Source organism: Streptopelia decaocto, assembly GCF_964273445.1.
Source record: "Streptopelia decaocto genome assembly, chromosome: 14".
NCBI lineage: Eukaryota > Metazoa > Chordata > Aves > Columbiformes > Columbidae > Streptopelia > Streptopelia decaocto.
The window spans coordinates 509,612-528,864 of NC_138669.1; the positions used below are offsets into that span (position 1 = coordinate 509,612).

At 48.1% G+C, this 19,253-nt stretch overlaps 2 protein-coding genes across 5 annotated transcripts in view; one reads left to right on the top strand and one right to left on the bottom strand.

Annotated features, from left to right (window-relative positions):
• The window catches only part of LOC309445894 (uncharacterized protein), a 51,922-nt gene extending 43,028 nt beyond the window's left edge, over positions 1-8,894 (top strand). Inside the window, exons 3-6 of one of the 3 annotated variants that reach the window (XR_014185377.1) lie at positions 5,413-5,474; positions 6,410-6,491; positions 7,087-7,654; positions 7,761-8,894. Coding sequence is in view for 2 of the 3 variants with exons in the window: in XM_082065133.1 (XP_081921259.1) it covers positions 5,413-5,474; positions 6,410-6,491; positions 7,087-7,103 (161 nt within the window). In the remaining variant the exon portion in view is untranslated. Of the gene's footprint in view, positions 1-5,412; positions 5,475-6,409; positions 6,492-7,086 lie in introns of all 3 variants that reach the window. The other 2 variants (XM_082065133.1, XM_082065134.1) reach the window with 2 other exon arrangements.
• Positions 8,895-9,033: 139 nt separating this feature from the next.
• The window catches only part of PREX1 (phosphatidylinositol-3,4,5-trisphosphate dependent Rac exchange factor 1), a 125,811-nt gene continuing 115,591 nt past the window's right edge, over positions 9,034-19,253 (bottom strand). For both annotated transcript variants that reach the window (XM_082065124.1, XM_082065123.1), the window contains exons 30-40: positions 17,498-17,626; positions 16,766-16,807; positions 15,431-15,648; positions 14,681-14,780; positions 14,181-14,324; positions 13,443-13,557; positions 12,948-13,014; positions 12,074-12,261; positions 11,289-11,391; positions 10,666-10,733; positions 9,034-9,850 (exon numbers count right to left, since the gene is read on the bottom strand). In XM_082065124.1, coding sequence (XP_081921250.1) covers positions 9,808-9,850; positions 10,666-10,733; positions 11,289-11,391; positions 12,074-12,261; positions 12,948-13,014; positions 13,443-13,557; positions 14,181-14,324; positions 14,681-14,780; positions 15,431-15,648; positions 16,766-16,807; positions 17,498-17,626 — 1,217 coding nt within the window. In that variant the 3' untranslated portion in view covers positions 9,034-9,807. The remainder of the gene's footprint in view (positions 9,851-10,665; positions 10,734-11,288; positions 11,392-12,073; positions 12,262-12,947; positions 13,015-13,442; positions 13,558-14,180; positions 14,325-14,680; positions 14,781-15,430; positions 15,649-16,765; positions 16,808-17,497; positions 17,627-19,253) is intronic.

Below are 19,253 nucleotides of genomic sequence, written 5' to 3' on the forward strand. Positions count from 1 at the left end.
GGACAGCGGGCTGGGTGTGTGCCCGCAGCGTGACGGGACAGCGGGCTGGGTGTGTGCCCGCAGCGTGACGGGACACCGGGCTGGGTGTGTGCCCGCAGCGTGACGGGACACCGGGCTGGGTGTGTGCCCGCAGCGTGACGGGACACCGGGCTGGGTGTGTGCCCGCAGCGTGACGGGACACCGGGCTGGGTGTGTGCCCGCAGCGTGACGGGACACCGGGCTGGGTGTGTGCCCGCAGCGTGACGGGACACCGGGCTGGGTGTGTGCCCGCAGCGTGACGGGACACCGGGCTGGGTGTGTGCCCGCAGCGTGACGGGACACCGGGCTGGGTGTGTGCCCGCAGCGTGACGGGACACCGGGCTGGGTGTGTGCCCGCAGCGTGACGGTCGGTAACTGCTGTGAGTTCCATGGTTTACATTGCAGTAGCCGTGGCCTTTCTAACTTCCTCTTCTCTTCAGCTCTAGAAAATGTGAAAAGAAGAGGAAGAAATATTTCTAATAATGTTCTTTTTCACTTGTGTTTGAATTCAAGTGACTAAGTGCTCAGGTACCTGATGATGCGTTCTCAGGGCTTCGAGGTGTTTCATTGCTCCCTCGAGATGCCACAGTGAAAACTCTGATGCTTTTCCGATGAGTACCTCATGCCACTGATCCTACATTTCAGTTACAGAATGTTTAATCGGCTTTTAACATGTATTCTTCTTGGCATCCCTTCAACTCAGTTGTGGGCACTTGAAATGCCATGTTTTGATTTTTTTAATGCAAGAAAATGGAGACAAAATTTACTTTTCATATGAAAGAAACACACATGAATTCATACAGGCCATTGCTCTGTGATTTGAAATGTAGTTAGATCTGAAATTTAAACTTAACCCATCGTAGCTCAGAAAGTAACACTAACTGCAGCAAAAATACAGAGATGGCTTGGTTTGTTTTCATTGAACGTGCAGACAATGGATTAGAATTTTACTCCTCTTTGCACATTCTGAGAAACAAATTGCCCGTTACCTGGGCTGCTGTCCCCTGGCTGCGTCCAGCCGGGCCCAGCGCCGGGAGGTGCCGCCCAGCGCCGGGAGGTGCCGCCCAGCGCCGAGGTGCCGGAGCTGCTCCGCTCCTGTGGGTGGGCGAGGGAAGGGAAGGGAAGGGCAAGGCAGGCGAGGCTCCGGTAGAGCGCGGTCCAACACGTAACGAGTAGCGCTGCTGTTCCACTCGAGCAGGCTGTCGAGTTAAATATGTGTCTGGAATGATGCTTCTGGCAGAGCCTGCTTAATGCATATGCAATACATGTATTCAAGTAAAATAAAAATGAAATAAAATGTGCAGTGATTGTGTGAGCTGGAAAACCGTGTGCCATTTTCCTGACTAACGCTGATGAGCTTGGGTGTAAAGCCGTGTTTCCTAGAGCCGGGGAGGCCGCTGGCGTGCAGAGTGGTAGCACTAGGGCAGCCAGTGCTCCTGGAGACATAGACGGCAAATGTGAGACTGCGTGCTTGTCCTCCTGGAATAAAAGGCAGAGTGACAGATGGACGGTAATTGTTCCAGCCTAAGGACAAAGGAAGGACATACTGTGGTCTTCTTGCTGCTGCAGATGTATCTGTAGGAATAAATGGCCAAACCTCTGTTGTGAGCTGTATGACAAAGAGCCCGACTTCGAGATCCAGAAGCACTCAGGTGAGAGTGTCCACAGACACCTCTGAGATTCGGGCCTGTCTTTCACAGGCACAGTGACATTTGTTCTGGCTTTTAGCAACCGGGAACCAGAAATTGGTACAGACGCTCTTTTACAACTGACGTACGTGCCTTCCTCTAGTTGAGAAAAGTTGCAGGTGACTCTTCAGGAGCTTCCATGAGCTACAAATACGGGAAAGCTCTTCCTATATAACGCTGTTTGGCCTTGTCTATGTTAGAGGGTTTCACTGAGCACCTCCTGTTGTTGGAACCAGGGCTAATCCCCATCTGATGTAGATGTTAAATTTCCATTTCACAGAGACAGTAACTGCACAGCAGCCCCCTCTTCCGCTTGGGCCGGTGTGCCGAGAGCTGGAGGAGGCCGAGCAGCTCTGTCACCGAGCAGCAGGTCAACGCTTCGCCGGAGGGCGCGAGGAGGCAGGAGGGAGACGGCAAACGTGATTGCAAGAGCAAGGACATCTGCTGCTTAAACATAAATCTGGTGTAATCGGAGTAACTGAAATGTGGCCGGTTCAGGAAACAGGCTGTAATATTCCATTACCCAGATACAGAGTTTAAGGACAGGCAATTCTCACTGAGAAAGGAGAAGGAGACATGACGGTAGAAATGAGGAAGAACATTATGCTGGAAACAGAATAACGTCCACATGGATGGCAACTCGGAGACACCTTGAACTTGAGGCTAAAGACCAAAATGGTAAAACAGTTATACTAGAAAACAATTACTGATCTCCCAGGGCTTGGTGAAAAGACAGGTCAGGAAATATTTATGCAGATGGAGGACTGTACTTGGGCTAGGACACTGATCACGTGAAACTGCCACTGCTCTGACACTGACTGGAGTGAGAATTATGGAGGGATTTAGGAAGCCGAAGCTGTGATTATTGACAGTTTTTTATCCTGTAGCTTGACAGCCAAGGAGATCAGAGGCCGTTTGGAGAGAGTGGCAGCGGTGGGTGAGGGGACGCGTCTGCCATGGCAGCGCTCAGGGTGGGAAGACGTTCGCTGCAGGTTGGGATGGAAGGAAATAGATGTCGAGTGTGAAATGACTCTGATTTCCAGATGTGGAGAACTGTATGTTCTGTTGGACTCTTGGAGCCATTATTTTTGGGTGGACATAATTTCATTGGGTGACATAACCGGTGAGACGTAACTTACAGAGAGACTGTTGTTCTTACATTGACACACGTTGCTGACTAACCGGCGGTGTGTATTTGTGATGATGTAATGAATATTTGATGTAAAAAGTGTTTCTCATGGGAGCTTCTGTGAGCGGTTTGCCAGGAAAGTTCACCAGCACTTGTGAGAAGGTGACTCCTGAGTGCTCGGAGGGGATGGGACATTCCTCCCCTTATCCTGCCGGGTTCTTGGCTGTGAAAATCACCATATATCTTTTGAATTGAGATTTCTAATGTACAAGGTTTTGAGCATATTCTCACAAATAACATTAACATACAGCTGCTGAATGCCAGCTGGAAATGTGTTGTTCTTTCTGCAATATGCAAATGTGATTAGTGCTAAAAATAATACCTAACCGAAAGCTCTGGGGGCTGTATATCTTTCCAATAATTTGTCTTTCTTTCAGACATCAAAGAAATCATGAAAATAGTCACAGAAACGTTAGAAGAGCTCAGCTCCATTGCCTGTTACCTGCGGTGTCATTTTATCCGCGTTGCTCCAGAGGCCGTTCCCTGCATTCCCCCCTCCCTGAGCGCCCCGTCTGCCCCTCGGAGCCCTCCCGAGCGTCCCTGCTTGCGAAGGGCGTTACCGCCCCCTGCTGGCGGGCCCGGGGCGCCCGGCGGGGCGGGCCGGGCCGGGGCCCTTGTGCCCCGTGCCCCGGCAGGCTGGCCGCTGCGAGAGCAGAACGCGCAGCGCCGGCCGGCAGGGGGTCCGGCAGCGGGTCCGGCAGCGGGTCCCAGTCAGCGGGTCCGGGCAGCGGGGTCCCGGCAGCGGGTCCGGCAGGGGGTCCCAGTCAGCAGGTCCGGCAGCGGGTCCAGCAGGGGGGTCCCGGCAGCGGGTCCGTCAGCTGGTCCGGCAGGGGGTCCCGTCAGCGGTTCCGTCAGCGGGTCCCAGGCAGTGGGTCCAGCAGCGGGTCCCGTGCGCCCTGACCAGTCTGAGACTCGTGCGCGGTTCCGTCCTTGGTGTAACATGAGAGTCGAGACGAGCCGGTTACCTGTGCTATGTGTATCCCTCCATGGACTCCGCATGCAAGAAGAATTTTGGCCAGAAGCCGGCACTTCTTCCTCAGCAGCAAGACTAGGAGCAACATTTAATCTTATATTTGTTTATTCATAGTTTCCATTCATATTTTCAATGAAATGCCGCGGTCCCTTCCTCCCCACTGGACAGTCTGTGGGGCTTTCAGGATAAAGGACTTAGTGTGGTGTGCTTTTTTTTTTTTACAATCTGCTTTTTTTCTTTACAATCTGGCGTATTGTTGTCTCTGTTCTACAGCATCCTGTGTTAAATCATCCTGTAGCACTTAGTGCAGGGCTGATCTGAATGCAGAGCCGACTTCTCCTTCCCTTATACCGACTGGACTGTCGCTGCTTTCAGTGGAGACGCCTTTTAAAGAGAATTAGCCAAAGGCCTTTTAGATACTGTTGCTGTGATTCATCTGTAGGATTAGCTATTGATCCTTTAGCGGTGATTTTAATTTTAATATCGAATGATCGTTCTTCTGTAAGGAAGGTGGCTTAAACAGGAGAAAATGCATCCTGATGTGGTTTTGCGCAGCAGTCATTTCTTCTAGTGTTTTCAATCAGGAAATGAGAGAGTGTCAGTGTTCCCTTTGGCAGTCCTGTGCCCTTCGCTGCTTTGTGGAAAAGGGAAAAGATGAGGTGATGAAAACACACCATCCCTCACCCCTGCTCCGTCAGACCGGGCCTGCCGCGTGTTTTATTGCAGGAGCTGATGAGCTGTAAGTGATTGCTGAGAGAGAATAGACCGTGCGCTTAGCCTTACCCTCTGACTTAGTTAATCTTCCGAAATGCAATTTGTTCTGAGTGCTGACTGTGGTGAGTCTAATGGAACACAGGGTTAAAGTGAGAAACTGGAAACTAATGAAATTGTAGCTTTAATTCCACTGCTGATTGGAAGTTGGGACGTTTCCTGGGACCTTTATCAAAAGAGCCGCAGTACCTGGGAGTGGGGTTTTGTAAGTCGTGGCTACTTGTCACGAAGACTTTCCCTCTGCCTGCTTTGCTGTCTGGAAAAGGCTGTTGGAAACAGCAGGGGTTTTACTTACTGCTGCCCAACGCTGGTATTTCCATGAGATTTGATGTATTTTACAATTTTATGAGTATCCATGAACAAAAGCTACCTGGTGATGAGGAATGAAGCTAAAAACACGGAGTTTCCAATGGCTTTTTTAATCACTCTAGGACCAGACTATGATAGTTAAGGCAGATTCCAAACAGACATTTTGAATGGAGAAAACTCCTGGACCAGAGGAGACGGGCGGTGGGGAAGCCTGGGGGTGATGGGGAAGCCTGGGGGTGATGGGGAAGCCCGGGCGGCTGCGGGACGGGGAGCGGGCGGCTCCGTGGCACCCACGCCACGCGTCGCTCCCCGGCACCTCCTCAGGTGCCTCCACAGTGTGCGGGGCCTGAGTCGTAACAATAACTCTTGGAGTGTTTAAGACGCGGGGGCACCATGGAATTAATAAGGTTTTCCGCTATGTTTTCTTCTCCTTTCCTAAGGATTCTGTTATTTGTGGTTGCCAGGGCGCTCTGAACTGCTGTTTGCAGAGAATGGGCCACACGAACTCTCAAAGCTTTTCCAAAGCGTGAGTATCAAATTGAAAACCTTTCATTGTACATCCATTGCCTAATGGCTGTTTTACGTGTGACCAATACTCTGCAGTTACTGATAGTGAATTTTAGTTGCCATTTAATCCTTTCAGGCAGTCATTACTGCAGCATTCTTCCGCAGCTCTTTTCTCTTGCCTTTGGGTTTCATAATCCTAAATAACATTTTATCATATGAAATTTTTTCACACCATTGGTGAACAAGTCCTGGCACATCCCCAGCCAGATCTGAGAAGTGTAGTGCTGATCGTGCCCATCCTTCCTGAAAAGTACCATTTGTTTCTTGTCTGTCTACAATTTTAATGCAGTCATTTCAGATAGAATTGGACCACTGAGATCTTCTTATTTCCCAGCTGTACAGAGAGGAAATAGTGCTTCCTGCTTTATAGGGATGCTGTGGACATAAATACATTTCAATATGATTGCAGCTCCTCAGCAGCTGCAGTCAGAGGAGAACCAGAGCGAGTGGTCTGAGCCCAGAGCCGCCCGCCCGGGCTGCTCGTTGTCACGGGATCTCCTGAGCGCGGGGGGGACGCCCGTCGCGCTGCGGCACCGCGTCCCACGGGGCGTCCGCAGCAGCCGAACCAGAGTAGTGTCAACACCCCAAAGATCCCCAACAGCTGGCAAACTTCTCTTCTGAACTTCCTCATTATCTCGCCTTTATAAAAACAAGTGAAGCACAGCCGTGGCTAGACGGCATCTCAAAACCCCAGTGTAATTCTCTAATGAGAAATATTAATAAATGTGGTCTATAAAGCACTTCTGGTTAATGACATTATACTGGCTCCTCCTTTTCATCTCCATCTGTTAAATTGCTTTAAAAGGCAATTAAGTTGCCTTTTAGAGTTAGAGTGCTTTAAAATGTAAAAATACTTCAACTCTTTTCCTGATCTTGCCTTGCTGTGTACGCCAGGGCCGTCCGGCCTTGAGCCGACGCTCTGCCATGGTGAGAGAGCGCCTGGAGGGTGGGAGACGGCAGCGACGGGCAGAACTCGGTGAGTGTTCCGTCCCCGCTCCCACCCGTCCGGCGGTGCTGGGCTTGTGCTGTGTGTGCTCTAGAGCATTGGGATTCCCTTGAATTTACGGACTCTACTTTCGTTTACACCAGAGCAGGCAAAATAAATTTTTCTTTCAGAAAACCTTAATAACCCCCCCGAAAAATAAAATAGAGCTGAGTTGGTGTTGGATCAGTGATAAATGGCGCATCCTTTGCAATCGCTCTTTCCAAGCGAGGCATCCATGTGGCAGCTTCATTAACTTCCCTGCAATAATTTGCAGATAAATTCAATCCAAAAAAGCGCAAGTATTCAAGCACCAGTAATAATATGAATTTGATTTTTGCACATTAAAACTGTGATAAAGCCATACTAATTATTTTTAATTATCTCAAGATGGAAATACGTCACTCATGTAAGTAATTATGTAAGCAATTTAAAGCTGATTAAATAATAATGATTCCTTGCTCATTGCCTTCAAAGTGCCTATAACCAAATTTAATTTTAAGCAGGATCAAGAAAATAATCACTTGATTCAAACATTAGTTACTAATTTTAATCCTAATTCATTAAAAACAGACCTCTTTTTTTGCAGACTCTGCAGGGCATTAATTGACATTTACCAAAGGAGTCATTCTTTTGGCACGGAGGGGTGTTTGTCAACGGCGCCAGAGGGACGTGAGGGGCTCCGCGGGGGCTTCTCCACCCCGTCTTCTCTCCTGCTGCCCCTGGCCAACCACTCGGGGTCTCACCAAAGAGCCGTGAACTGCCCCATGGAAGGAGAGCGGGATGTGCAGCTGCCACATCACTGCCTCCCAACTGAGATCACCCCAGCCTCGTAGGAGCTGCGCTTCAGTGATCAATGAAAACGCTAAGAAAACTTAATTACAGGACTGACACGTAAGCAATTCCACTTGAAGCTGCCGCCCATCCCCGCTTTCTTTTCAGCGGTGCCGTCTTTCCACGAGCTGGCTGCTGACACACCTCATCACGGCGCTGCTGGTTTCCATGTGCTCCATCTCCGCTGCGTTCTCCACATTTCCACTGCAGCAGATGTTCCAGATCTATGAAACCTGCACTTGCTCAGTCCCGGCAACTCTGATTCTTCCTTTGCTTTTAGCCCTGGAAATTCTGCAGCCCTGATCTACTCTCCTTACTTGCAGGTTGGCTTGTGCATTGCCCTCTTAGTTTTCCACTTGAACCTGTATTTTCCAGCAGTGGATTCAAATCTTGCAATTCTACAGCATTAAACCAGTTTTTCTGTTCTAGTCTGCAGTGAAACGGCAGCTGTGGCCGCCGCTGCACAAACAGGAAGAGCTCGGCTCTACCCGGCCGGGGCGAGCTGGTATAAAACAATGTTCCCTTCAGCCTGAACTTCCCGCTCCTCATCAGTCCATGCAGACATCAGAATGTAGAGAGCTAAAGAACTAAAGGGTATAACAGAAAAATAAGATCATACCTTCTTTACTTACAATATAAACCAACTTTTAATAATAAAAACTTCTATCACGTTTTCAGTGAGAATAACATACAGATTTCCATGTAAACCAGTGCAGGGTTGTGCCCTGAGCCGCTCTGCGCAGAGCTGCTCCCAGGAAACGGGGCCGGCTCTGCCCAGCAGCCCGTGGACACAGCGTGGGGATCTCGGCCTCTTTTTGTTTTGGATGGTCTACAGTTCTTATTTTGATAATACTAAGTACATTTTAAGAGGAGGATTCAGTAGAGACACATCCATTTCTTCTTCAAACAGCTAAGGGCAAGTATAACTCTTCCAAAATTTACAAAATAATCAGAAAGTGCATTGAAATAATGATCTGCTCCCGTGGGCGCAGTACAAATGGGGACTCGGTGAGAAACAGCTGGTGAGCCACGGTTGTCCCCGTTCCTGCCACGGGCTGCTGGAGTCAGAGAAACAGGGATTATAGAACAGAGACCAAACAAAACACCGTCCTTCCCCAGAATTATTTCAGTCTGTGAGTGAAGGAAAAACAGATTAAGAAAGAAGGTTCAGAACAACCTGCACCCCCCAACTTGTCACAAGCCAGTTTGTGTTGATGTGTAGATTAAAAAATTTAAGAGCCCTTCATATCCAAATGGAAAAAATCTAAGTTTAATTTTTGAGTTGTTTTGGATGTTAATAAAACAAAGTTAAGCCAGCTCAAACGCAAACACCCTCACAAATAACCCCCGAACCTTCAGGGCCAGGCCGTGCGTCAGCGCACAGCGCGGTGGGTCCGGCGGGGGGTAAGGCACTCGCTCCCGAGGAACGTCGCTCTGTCCTGAGCCCACACGGGGCGGTTGGTTCCAGCCAGAACGTGGGACAGTCACTGTGCTTGGGGTAATACTGACAATAGAGAACAGCCTCTCAAACAAGAAAAATAAAGTACATTATATACACCATTCCTTTTCTCTTTTAACTTAAAAGCAACCCTAATACATCTTAATAACCGTATTAAAGACTACTTAAATACTGAAAGATTTTAAATAATGTAGATCTTTTTTCAGTAAACTGGGAGTATCTGTGTAATTGCCAGCATCTTGGTCCCATTTTAAACAATATAATTTTTATTTAGATCTTGTATAGATAATAACATGATCGAAAACACATATTCCACTCCACATAAATAAGTATAGTTCTTCTGACCTGTTTTAAAAACTACATCTGTTCAAATAATCAGATTATAAGACTGTATCTTTCCTTTGTAAAGTTTCCTTTAAAATCCTCCACTCGCACTCTCTTCTCCTCAATAGCACTGTATTTCCAGAGTACAATAGGGCATTAGTAGAAAGAGTTAATAAAAAACCTGAAAGCTACAGTAAGTAAAATGAAGTAATGTTAAGAAGTATTATGGAATGTATACTCTGCAGCATAGAGAGACTGGTTCTCACTGGGCTGAAGTGGAAAATTACTCCAGAAGAAATTCTTTATGTTCATATCTGAATAAACCACAAATTGTGCTGTGTGTTGTTCCAAAGTGCAGGTCAGTTCATGAACAGTGGTGTTTACGAAGCTGCCGCTCGAGGGCACCGACCGGAGCCGTGCCAGCGCTTCACTGGGCGCCGGGCGCAGCACAGGGAGGGATCCGCGTCCTGCGGCGTTTTCTGCACCAGTCCTGAAGTCCACGGCCAAGTCCCCAGCGAGCGGTGGCTCCAGGCCCCGCGGACAGCAGCGTGGTCCACAGCTCTGCGGCGGGGGTCACGGATTCCTCCAGCAGCGGGAGCAGCGGGGCCACATCCATCCCTGGGGCAGCACGCGGGCGGCTCGGCCGGGGCTCAGCGCCCGAGAGAGGCGGCAACGCAGCCGTCGCGCTCGCTTCTATAAATCCCCATCCGTAGGCGGCTGGCACAACCTATAGAGTCTTTAAGGCAGATGAAGAGTTTGGTATTAAATATTGTAAGGATGATAACATAACGTCATGGTGTAGGATGAGAGTCAGTTTCTCCTTTAGCATTCTGCAAGCTTTAGAGGTAATCAGATATCAAGAATACCACTATTTTTTACTTTAATAATTGCAAATTTAGAAGTGCCACTAGTGATTTACTAACTAAAATATTTACAATCATTGTTTAAATTCTATTTGAGACTTTCCATCACTCCCTTTTAACTTTGTCCCAATTTGGGTCTCCAACAGCCCCTTTTCTCTTTTTCTATTTCTTTTGGTTCAAACCCACTTCAATATTTTTCCCGAACAAGAGAGTTCATCCCACATACAGACTGGGACACCCAACAGATAAAATAACGGATTTGGTTGTTGATACAGCTGAAAAACCTCTGGTTACTCTGAGTTCAGTGCTTGCTCTCAGGCCGCTCAGCCCCAGGCCCGGCGCCGCTCCCGCCCGCAGCAGCGCTGCCCGCGACTCGCACATCTGCCATGCGGGAGCTTTTCTTTCTAAGCGTTCCAGTGGCTGCCAGTCGCTCAGTCCTGGATGAGTCCAGAACAGACCCTTCTCTGCGCAGTTACGCTTCGTTCAGAAAACGCAGGCACTTTGAAATTGTGTCAAGCTGATTAATCTACAGTGCGCTGGTTTAGTACAGTGAGAAAGAACAGCAGCAATTTGTTCCTTTTTTTACACTATGGCTACTCAGGCAATCTGGTTATAACAGCAACTCCACGATTATTACAGAAACATAAAACCAGAACTCAGATAAAATGCATAATACATAATAACCTACCGAGGCGCACACTGTGGCATTTGGTCCATCACTTTCAGATTCTTGGCAGAGATTTCAACCCTTGGTCCCTGAGGAAACAGAGAATTTATGGTACTGACAGTATTGATAAAGCATCTGATCCTTAGGGGAAAATATTATAATGGGAGTATGGTTTCTATTTGAGAATCCATTAACTACTTTCAGAAGATTTAGAATCCATTGGGTGGATACATTAGTCATCTGTGTTTACTTAAAAGATGGAATTGGTCCCAAAGCACTTTACAAGCACTGCTGTCTGGCGCTAGGGAATTTCTCCTATTTAACACTGTGACTGAGACTTGTTCTTTCTATATACAGAAACTGTCTTAAATATACTGGGTAATCTCTACTTTCTAACCATCAAGGCACACACTTTAAATAACGTACACTGAAGCATGTATTCTTGTTGCTGTCATGCCTGTATAGGCAAAAGTGAATTTGTTCCTGTCCAATATTTGCGTATCTATTCCAACATTAACAGAAGCTTGGCTCTATGGGTTTGTAGTGCACAAAACACACTGCCACACTGACATAAACTGGTGTTTGTGCAAAGGCGCTACTGAACGGCACGCTGGCACGCGGCAGACACGCAGCCAGACACTTACTTGCTTGCGCATGATGTCTGTGGCTTGCATGATGCACTTGGGCAGGAGGCCGTGGCTCCGGGCCAGAATGGCCGCTTGCTCCAGGGACACGCTCAGGGTGCTCCTGAACATGGGAACAAGCAGCATGGAATCACAGATCGTACTGAAAACTGCGTAAATAGGTATGTACAGCACGCCTACTTGTTAAGTATGACTTCTGTTAGCTAGTGTTCTTCTATTTAACTTTTAAAGTTTTTACTCGCAAAACTATCAAGTGACCTCAGTCCTGCATTTCCAGTCTCGTTCCACCTGAACGCTGCAGCTGAGTCCCCAGCAGCACCGTACAAGGCTGCATTCCACTGCTGCTCTGCACCGATCCATGTGCACTTATTCACAATGAATCGCCTGTTTACTGGTGGTTGTGAGACCCTGGGAGCGCCGGGTGCGTCCAGCACCAACGCTGCACACGCCAAGGTTCTAACGCCACTTTTGAGCAGCTTCCTACATTTTCAGTGTGTGACTGAAGACAACATTGACTGAAAGTTATATGCACTGAGATCTCCCAGTTGCATTGGATGATGCACCGAAACGTAAAAAAGAGATTGTGTTTCAATACTAATTATTAACAAAAGTATTAAAAGTCACAAGCTACCCTAAAAAGAAGATGGCAGTAGATTTTAGGTCCTTATTATATTCCATTACCATCTACCTTTCTATTGCTTTGAACAGAATCAAATGTATTGCTCCAGCCTCTGACAGGACAGCAGCTGTCACCGCAGCGGTAACGCGCGGTTGCCAAACCTCACCTCTGCATGCCGGTGCCGCACATGGCGATCTGACAGGCGCCCAGTCGGTAACAGAGCTCGGAGGACACGGGCAGCAGCCCCGCGCCCGACGCGCTGCTGCCGCAGTATCCCGACTGCGCCGGTTTTGTGTTAACGAAAGACTTCATCAGCCTGCACAGCTCGTCCATCGCGTTAATGGGGCGAATAAGCTAAACAGAGCAGTACAAAAATGCATCCGTGGCATATTTACACCTTCACTTGTACAGACATTTACAATTCTTTATCCTATGTCTAAGCACAATAATCTACACAACAGTAACTGCCACACTGTAACAGCTATTTAGAATATATATGAACTTCGGAAGTGGAAAAATATAGACAATTACTTAGGTTTGGGGCAACTGTCCACAATTATAGATAAATTGTTTACAATGTATATTATAATTGTCAAAATAGGCTCTGATTTTTCTTCCCTGCAGTAGCACTTAATGCCTTCCACGCACACGTCCACGCACGCCTGCCCCAGCCGGGCTGCCTCTGCAGGGAATGCTGCTCTGCTGCTGTTCTCTTCTCTAACTGTGACCAAAGCACAACTTGCAAATTCTGCAGTTGTTCATTTCATGCATCTGTGGGAGAGGCGAATCAACTCATTCACTCCAGCAGCGGACACTGCAGGGGCAGCCAGGGTGACACGGAGCCTTATCGGGGCATAAGCGAGGGGGCTGTGCCCACCGTGGTTCTGCACGCCAAGCATCAGAGAAGCTCAGGTCACTTGTTCAGGGCAGGGAACATTTCCTGAGTGATGTCTGGGTTTGTACGGGTCTGCCACAGGGCTGTCCCATGACTGGGGTCCGAGAGACCCCCTCACGCACAAATAAACACGAAGTAACAGTACCTGGTCAATCTTCACGGCAGCAGTATTGGAATCAGTGGGCAAGTTTGATCTCTCCAGGTAAAACGTCCTGCGGAAGGGCCAGCAAGAACCACGTTAGTCGGTGCGTCTCATTTCAAGCACATACAATGTCTGTTACCCTGTAGAAAACATCTAAGGCCAGCCTAAATAAAACCTTGTACTTCAAGATCTGCTTTTTGAAGAATTTTGTTTGCAGTAATTTACAGAGTCTGTACTAAAATATTCCAAATTCCCCTTTTTAATGTAATTTTATCTCTACAAAAATTCCGAAGTCAAATGGGCTGGGAATTGCATCCCGCGCGGCGCGCTGCTTCAGGACGAGCCCACCGTGCGAGCACTGACGGGCTTCCCACACGAAACACCGGATTTGTGCAGGAAACCAGCAGGGACAGAATCCATTTTTCATTACATTTTAAGGTCCGTAGCAAGGAGCAGTTTTTTCAGTGTCTTTCGAAGCAAAAGATAAGCATGAAATACCTGAGTTTCCGGTAGTATTGCTGCACCTTTTCAAGTGAAACACCATTAATCTGCTGTTGAAGCTCTTCTAAGGATGAACCGGGCGGCTGGGACTGCCCCTCCGTGCTCTCCAGAGCTGAAGAAGGAAACATTTTACTAAACCTATGGTTTTGATTTTTTAGAATTTATTTATTTATTTTTCTCTATCATTTCACTGCTCAGCAAATGACTGTTGGATCATGTCAAGGCTGATTCTGTCACCGCACTAATTTAACACATTTCCCAGTATGGGAGTGTAGTGGTAGTACCATAAAGGTGAGCTGCACAGGAAGCAGTTTTGTCTAAAAGCAATTACTCCCAATTAATATCCCCTTGAAGGAAACTTCCTGTATTGTATTTTGGTGTGAATATTTGCTTAACAAGGTAATTTCTAGCCCAGATAATTCTGTCACGGTGTGTGCTTTTACAAACACTCTGCGTAGCCTGGGCAGGTCTGACACCATACCAGATCAGACTGCTCATGGACAGTACAACGTCTCAGTGGCCTGGATCTTTACAGGAAGGCACAAGAAAGCCCCAACCAGGCAGGACTGAGCCTTGTTCTAAAATCTGGCACTCTCCAGGTCCTCCTGGAACAGAAGGATCTGGTTCTTCAATGTCTGTCATTCTCAGCTGTGTTCAGAGCTTCATGGTCATTCTTTATTTTGACTCTTTCAACATCATCAGCCTATTCTGCTGAAGAAAGCTTTTTATAGCTACCTTTCGTGAAGAGCACCGCGTGCAGTTTCAAGCTTCCCCCGTTCTGAAAGCGAGAAGGCAGCTTGGAGAAGTAGTAGCTGTCCAGATAGAAGAAAACCTTCAAGGCCTGACGACTTCCCTCGATGTGGTAGAAGACATGAGTATCTGCAGAAATACCGATAAAACACTTGCTGCCTTACCACAGCTGGAGAAACGTGAAACCATTGCTATCCGAGTTTGTTAGACTATCTAATGATGTTGCAGATCTCCACGATCAGATGCACACGGGAGAGCCTCTACTGAGAGGGCGGGCTCTGAGACGGACACTGAGATACACAGTGACCTAGCGTGATGTTTGATGCTATGATACAATATACACAGTTAATAATTAAAAGCCCATCTTGTTTCATGGCACCTCATAGTCAAGGCATGGCCTGTTAGATTTATAAGCGTGGAGGACATTAACCCATAAAACCAGCAAGAAATCAAAAAAAAGCTTCAAGGAAACACTCAATACTCACTTGCTACAAGACTTTCATCCAGCTGCTTGAAATAGAAGGCAACTTTGTCCAGTTCGGTCAGGGTGACCTGGATGTCCTCCAGCATGGTGCGCTCCTCCTTCTGAGAGCAAAGAGCGGATACACATCGGTTATGATCAGGAAGAGATCAATGTGCTTGTTATGGAAACGCTTTGGTTCAGCACACCTAGAGCAGAATGTGGAGCTTCCCATAAACTCCATCACAGCCAGGTCATTACTAATGGCTTTTTACCTCTGTAATACCAATTTAGCTGCCCTTTGCTCAGGTATCACTTGATGTGATTTGCAGAGAGGTTTAAGGACTGAGTAAGTTTGAAGGTATCTTTCTCCAAACTTTACACCTACAACTCAGAACTTTTTCACCTATTTGTAAAGTGTGTGTTTTCACCAGAAGATGGCAGGCCACACATGCCTCAGCAACGGCTGAGCACTAAGACCTCCCTAAACGCAGCAGCATCACTCCAAACACAGGCAGACAGATTCCCATAGCGTTCTGTTGTGACAGCGGGTCTGGAATTTGTGAGGAGATGAAGATGCTGGGGTGTGGAATATTGGCACATGGTTGTCAGCAGTGGGAGTCCCCAGAAGTTGCTGCAGTGAGGGTGTAAACACGCTGCTCGAGTGAAGGGGCTCTGGCTGTGCTGTGAGTAGCAGAGACTCTCACAGCAGAGCCGGTGCCACAGCCCTTCGTCTTACCACGGCCCTTCGTCTTACCACGGCCCTTCGTCTTACCACGGCGGGGGACAGCAGAGACTGGTAGTTGAGTAGAACACCGGTGGCTGCTATCTGTTCCAGCCACTTCCTGCTGGCGTCTCTGCTGCTCTCTTCATATTCCCCATTGTTGTTGTATCGATAGTTGAGAGCAGCCAGTAACTGCTCTGAAAAGGTGCAAATCGCAGCCACAAGAGACTGACAGAAGATGGAATCCCGTCTCAGCTGCAGCTCAGTATCTGCCAGAGAAGGGGAGAGAAGCACAGAGGAGTCATGAGTACACTTGTTTCTCACCTCGCTGCCAACGCAGCAGTTGCACGTGTGCCTGACATTTGGCTTCTGCTGCGCAGCCCAACAGACAGAGACCCTCTCCTGGCAGCGTGACCGGGCTGTGTGGACCAAGACCAAGCTGAGTACACGCATGCGGGAACATTTTCTAGTCCACTTGACTGTTTATTCCTGCTCTGCCATCTGCAACGCGCCTTCTTCTGGCTGGGAAGAGCGGTAACTCCTTAGTGCCATATCTGGACTGTTTCCCTTCTTTTCGTGTTTACAGAAGCAAGAGAATTCTTGAAAAAAGCTCTCTGCCATTACTTCTCTCCTGGGCTATTAGAGATTCATCTTCCCCATCCATCTGTATTTTCTGGGCTTCCCATATGCTTGACGCATTAACGGGGCCTGCCCATACGGTACCAATTGGTTTATGTTTCCTGGGAGAATTTCCCCTGTGTTAACTTTGCTTCCAGCCCGCCTGCCAGGCGGCCGCACGCTGGGCACATCAACCTGGTCACACTTGAGGGGATTGCAGGCCAAGAGGCACATGAATAAGTGACGAGCTACTTCCCAGCCCCCTGAAGTCGTCCAGCAGGCGCGGCAGCCTCTCATGGCCACGGCACCATCCCCAGAGAAAGAACCGAAGACACCACCCAGAGGCCCTGAAGACCTGGATTATGTTCGTAAGCACTGAACACAACAGAGCGACGCAGCCCGGCCCCGCGGGGCAGCCCGTCCCGCCGCGCTGCTGGGGGCGCTGGGACGGGCAGCGGGCTCAGCACCGTCCCGCGGCAAAGGAGCCTGGTGCCATAAAGCACCAGAGCCAGTTCGGTGCCATCTGCTCCTCCGTTCTTTCCAGAGGACGTTCATGGAAATGCTGCTGGAGATGGGGCACAGGTAGGGACGAGTCATTATATCTGCTTCATTGAAAACAGCCTTTATGGACACAGGACTGACATCACCGGCTGGTCTGGACAGACTCACGGACCAGCATTCTAATGTATGCACACACATGCACACGAAGCCAAGTGCCACGGACTTTGTACATACGATCTTGTTCTGCAACAAATCAAAACTTCTTACCTGTGCATTTTAACAAGGCCAAAAGCAGCTGATTCTTCCCATCTAGAACAGTGAAGAAAAGCAACATCCTCGTTAACACGATCCCAAGGGAGATCTGAGTGCATTTGGTTAAGTTTTCTCATTCCCCACCATCCCTGCCCCCTGCGCGGCCATTTCTATTTACTCCGGCAGCCCTTGTTCGCACAGACATTTTAATGACTGAAAAAGAAACAAGGTGTAAATAAAACAATTGTACAGGCTGAGTGCTCTGTTAACTACCATAAACTATTCTAAACAAATTGCACAAGTAGATGAACCCCTAAGGAGGTGATTTCTGTAACACCAGATTCTGCTCCTGTTCCAGTTGGACCAGACTGCAATAGTGTAGGATGTTGTAGTATCCAATTAGCATTCATTTCATTTTGGAACATACCAAGCCTATCGCTCTTCATTTTCCAAAAGGGTTAAAAAAAGCACAGGGAAATAGATCAATCTGATATAATTCTGTCTGAATTGGCTGATGACACAAAACAAGGGAAAAAGGTTCTTTGGAATGGCTGCACAGGTGAGATTTTACCATATAGCACCAGGACTCTTCAACCAATAACCTGTTTTACCTGTTCTTCTCTAGAGCCCAGTGCAGCCTTTGTACAAATTGAGATTAAATGATAAAATGATAAAACGAACTGCTAGACCTGATTAGATCGAGATCTTTTCTCCCTGAGGCCAATAACAAACTCTGAATTTACAGACCTTCCACGTGTTTCTGTATGATTTCAACAAGGTTCTTGATGCGCAGTGGAAGGTTCCACGGATCTTCTTGAATGCTGGCTTGAATATTATTCCAGCACCTCACTGTGGTTTCTTCCTTCTGCTTAAATTCTAGAAAAAACAGACTTTTTAGCGATTAAGGAAATGCTACATAGCTGAGAGCGGCTTATGAGTTCCAGCGTGTCCACAGATGAGAGCAGACACAGTATCAATAGCAGCAGCTGTGAATGAAGCGTTCTTAAACAGATCTAACAGAGAAGGAAAAAGGCAGTTCCCGTAATCTCACACTCAGCAGTGTCCTGGCATTGTTTTCAGCAGTCAGTCTCCTGGCATTGTTTTCAGCAGTCAGTCTCCTGGCATTGTTTTAGCAGCCTGTCTCCTGGCATTGTTTTAGCAGCCTGTCTCCTGGCATTGTTTTAGCAGCCCCCTGGCCTTGTTTCAGAGTGGGAAGTTGCGTGCCCGGGGGGCGGGCGCAGCAAAGGAGCTCGCACAGCAGCACACACCCCCGGCTTCTCTGCCTTCAGTAACACGGGCAGCTCCATCGCAGGTCTGGAGTCTGCCTGTGCGGAATCACATCAGCGTTTTGGCTGCAGCTGTCACACCCCGTAATACTGATGAGATATTATGAAATATTCTGCTTGCTTTCACCTGGTGGAAGCTAATTATTTAATTACAGAGTAGAAGATTTATTCTCCACGACTTAGCTATGTAGCTAAGCCAAATACCCCGTTGTTGGCGATAAAATGCATAAGCAGACAGAGAAACACAGAGAAACGGAGCCGAACAAGCGCTGGTGAGCAGAGCCGGGGCGCGCGCCCGCGGACGCCGTCGCTGCGGCTGCGCGGTGGCGCTGCACAGACAGCCCGGGGCTGCGGCCCGGCGGGCGCGGGCGTCTGCTCCTCAGCGTGACAACGCGGCTCAGCTGCCTTCACCAGAACGCTCTCTCAGTGTCATTAATGAGACTGGTTAAGCAAAATAAAATAAAGGAAGTGAACACAGGGTGTCTGTTATTTCTTCACTTCACTCAAACAGTGCATGGAAAGGCTAACAGATATTCTACATAAACGTGAACGTTTGCAGAGATGAGCTCAGGTAACAGGACTTCACAGGAGTTATTTCTGGAGTCACGGCGGGGAAAAAAGGCAGAAAAAGCCCCGTTCTCAAGTTTGCCACTGGAACTCAAAACAGAGCCTGTCCCGGGTTGAGCGGGGACAGGACCGACTGCGGCACCTGAGCACAGCAGGAATGATGGGAAACATCTCAGAGTTCAAGTGGGAAAGGAAATGGAGCAAATGTTCAGAAAATAAAGTCCTGTGTATTTCAGTGGGACAAGAAACCACATCCTGGGCCCCAAAACCATAAAGACCAAAGTCTCATCATGCTCCCTGAGGAAAAAGAAAACACGGTATCATTTGCTTGCTCTATATGGGAATCGGTTTTCAAAATATGTGTCATATGAGGATGAGTTTACTCTGGCAATTATCCACACGAAGAAAAGCAGAATAAGTCATTAAGCAAACTCAGGCAGAACCTTTTGCTGCGTCAGATCTAGAGGGGTCAGCGCCTCTCCAGCTCCTCAGAGCGCTCGCTCACCTGGAGCCCCACCCAGTGCCTTTGAGATCGACCCGTGCTCACATCAGATCTGTGCTCACATCAGATCTGTGCTCACATCGAAGGGCAGATTTGGAGACTGTGAAAGAGCTGTGAGGATTCAGCAGCACGTAACAGAAAAGCCTTC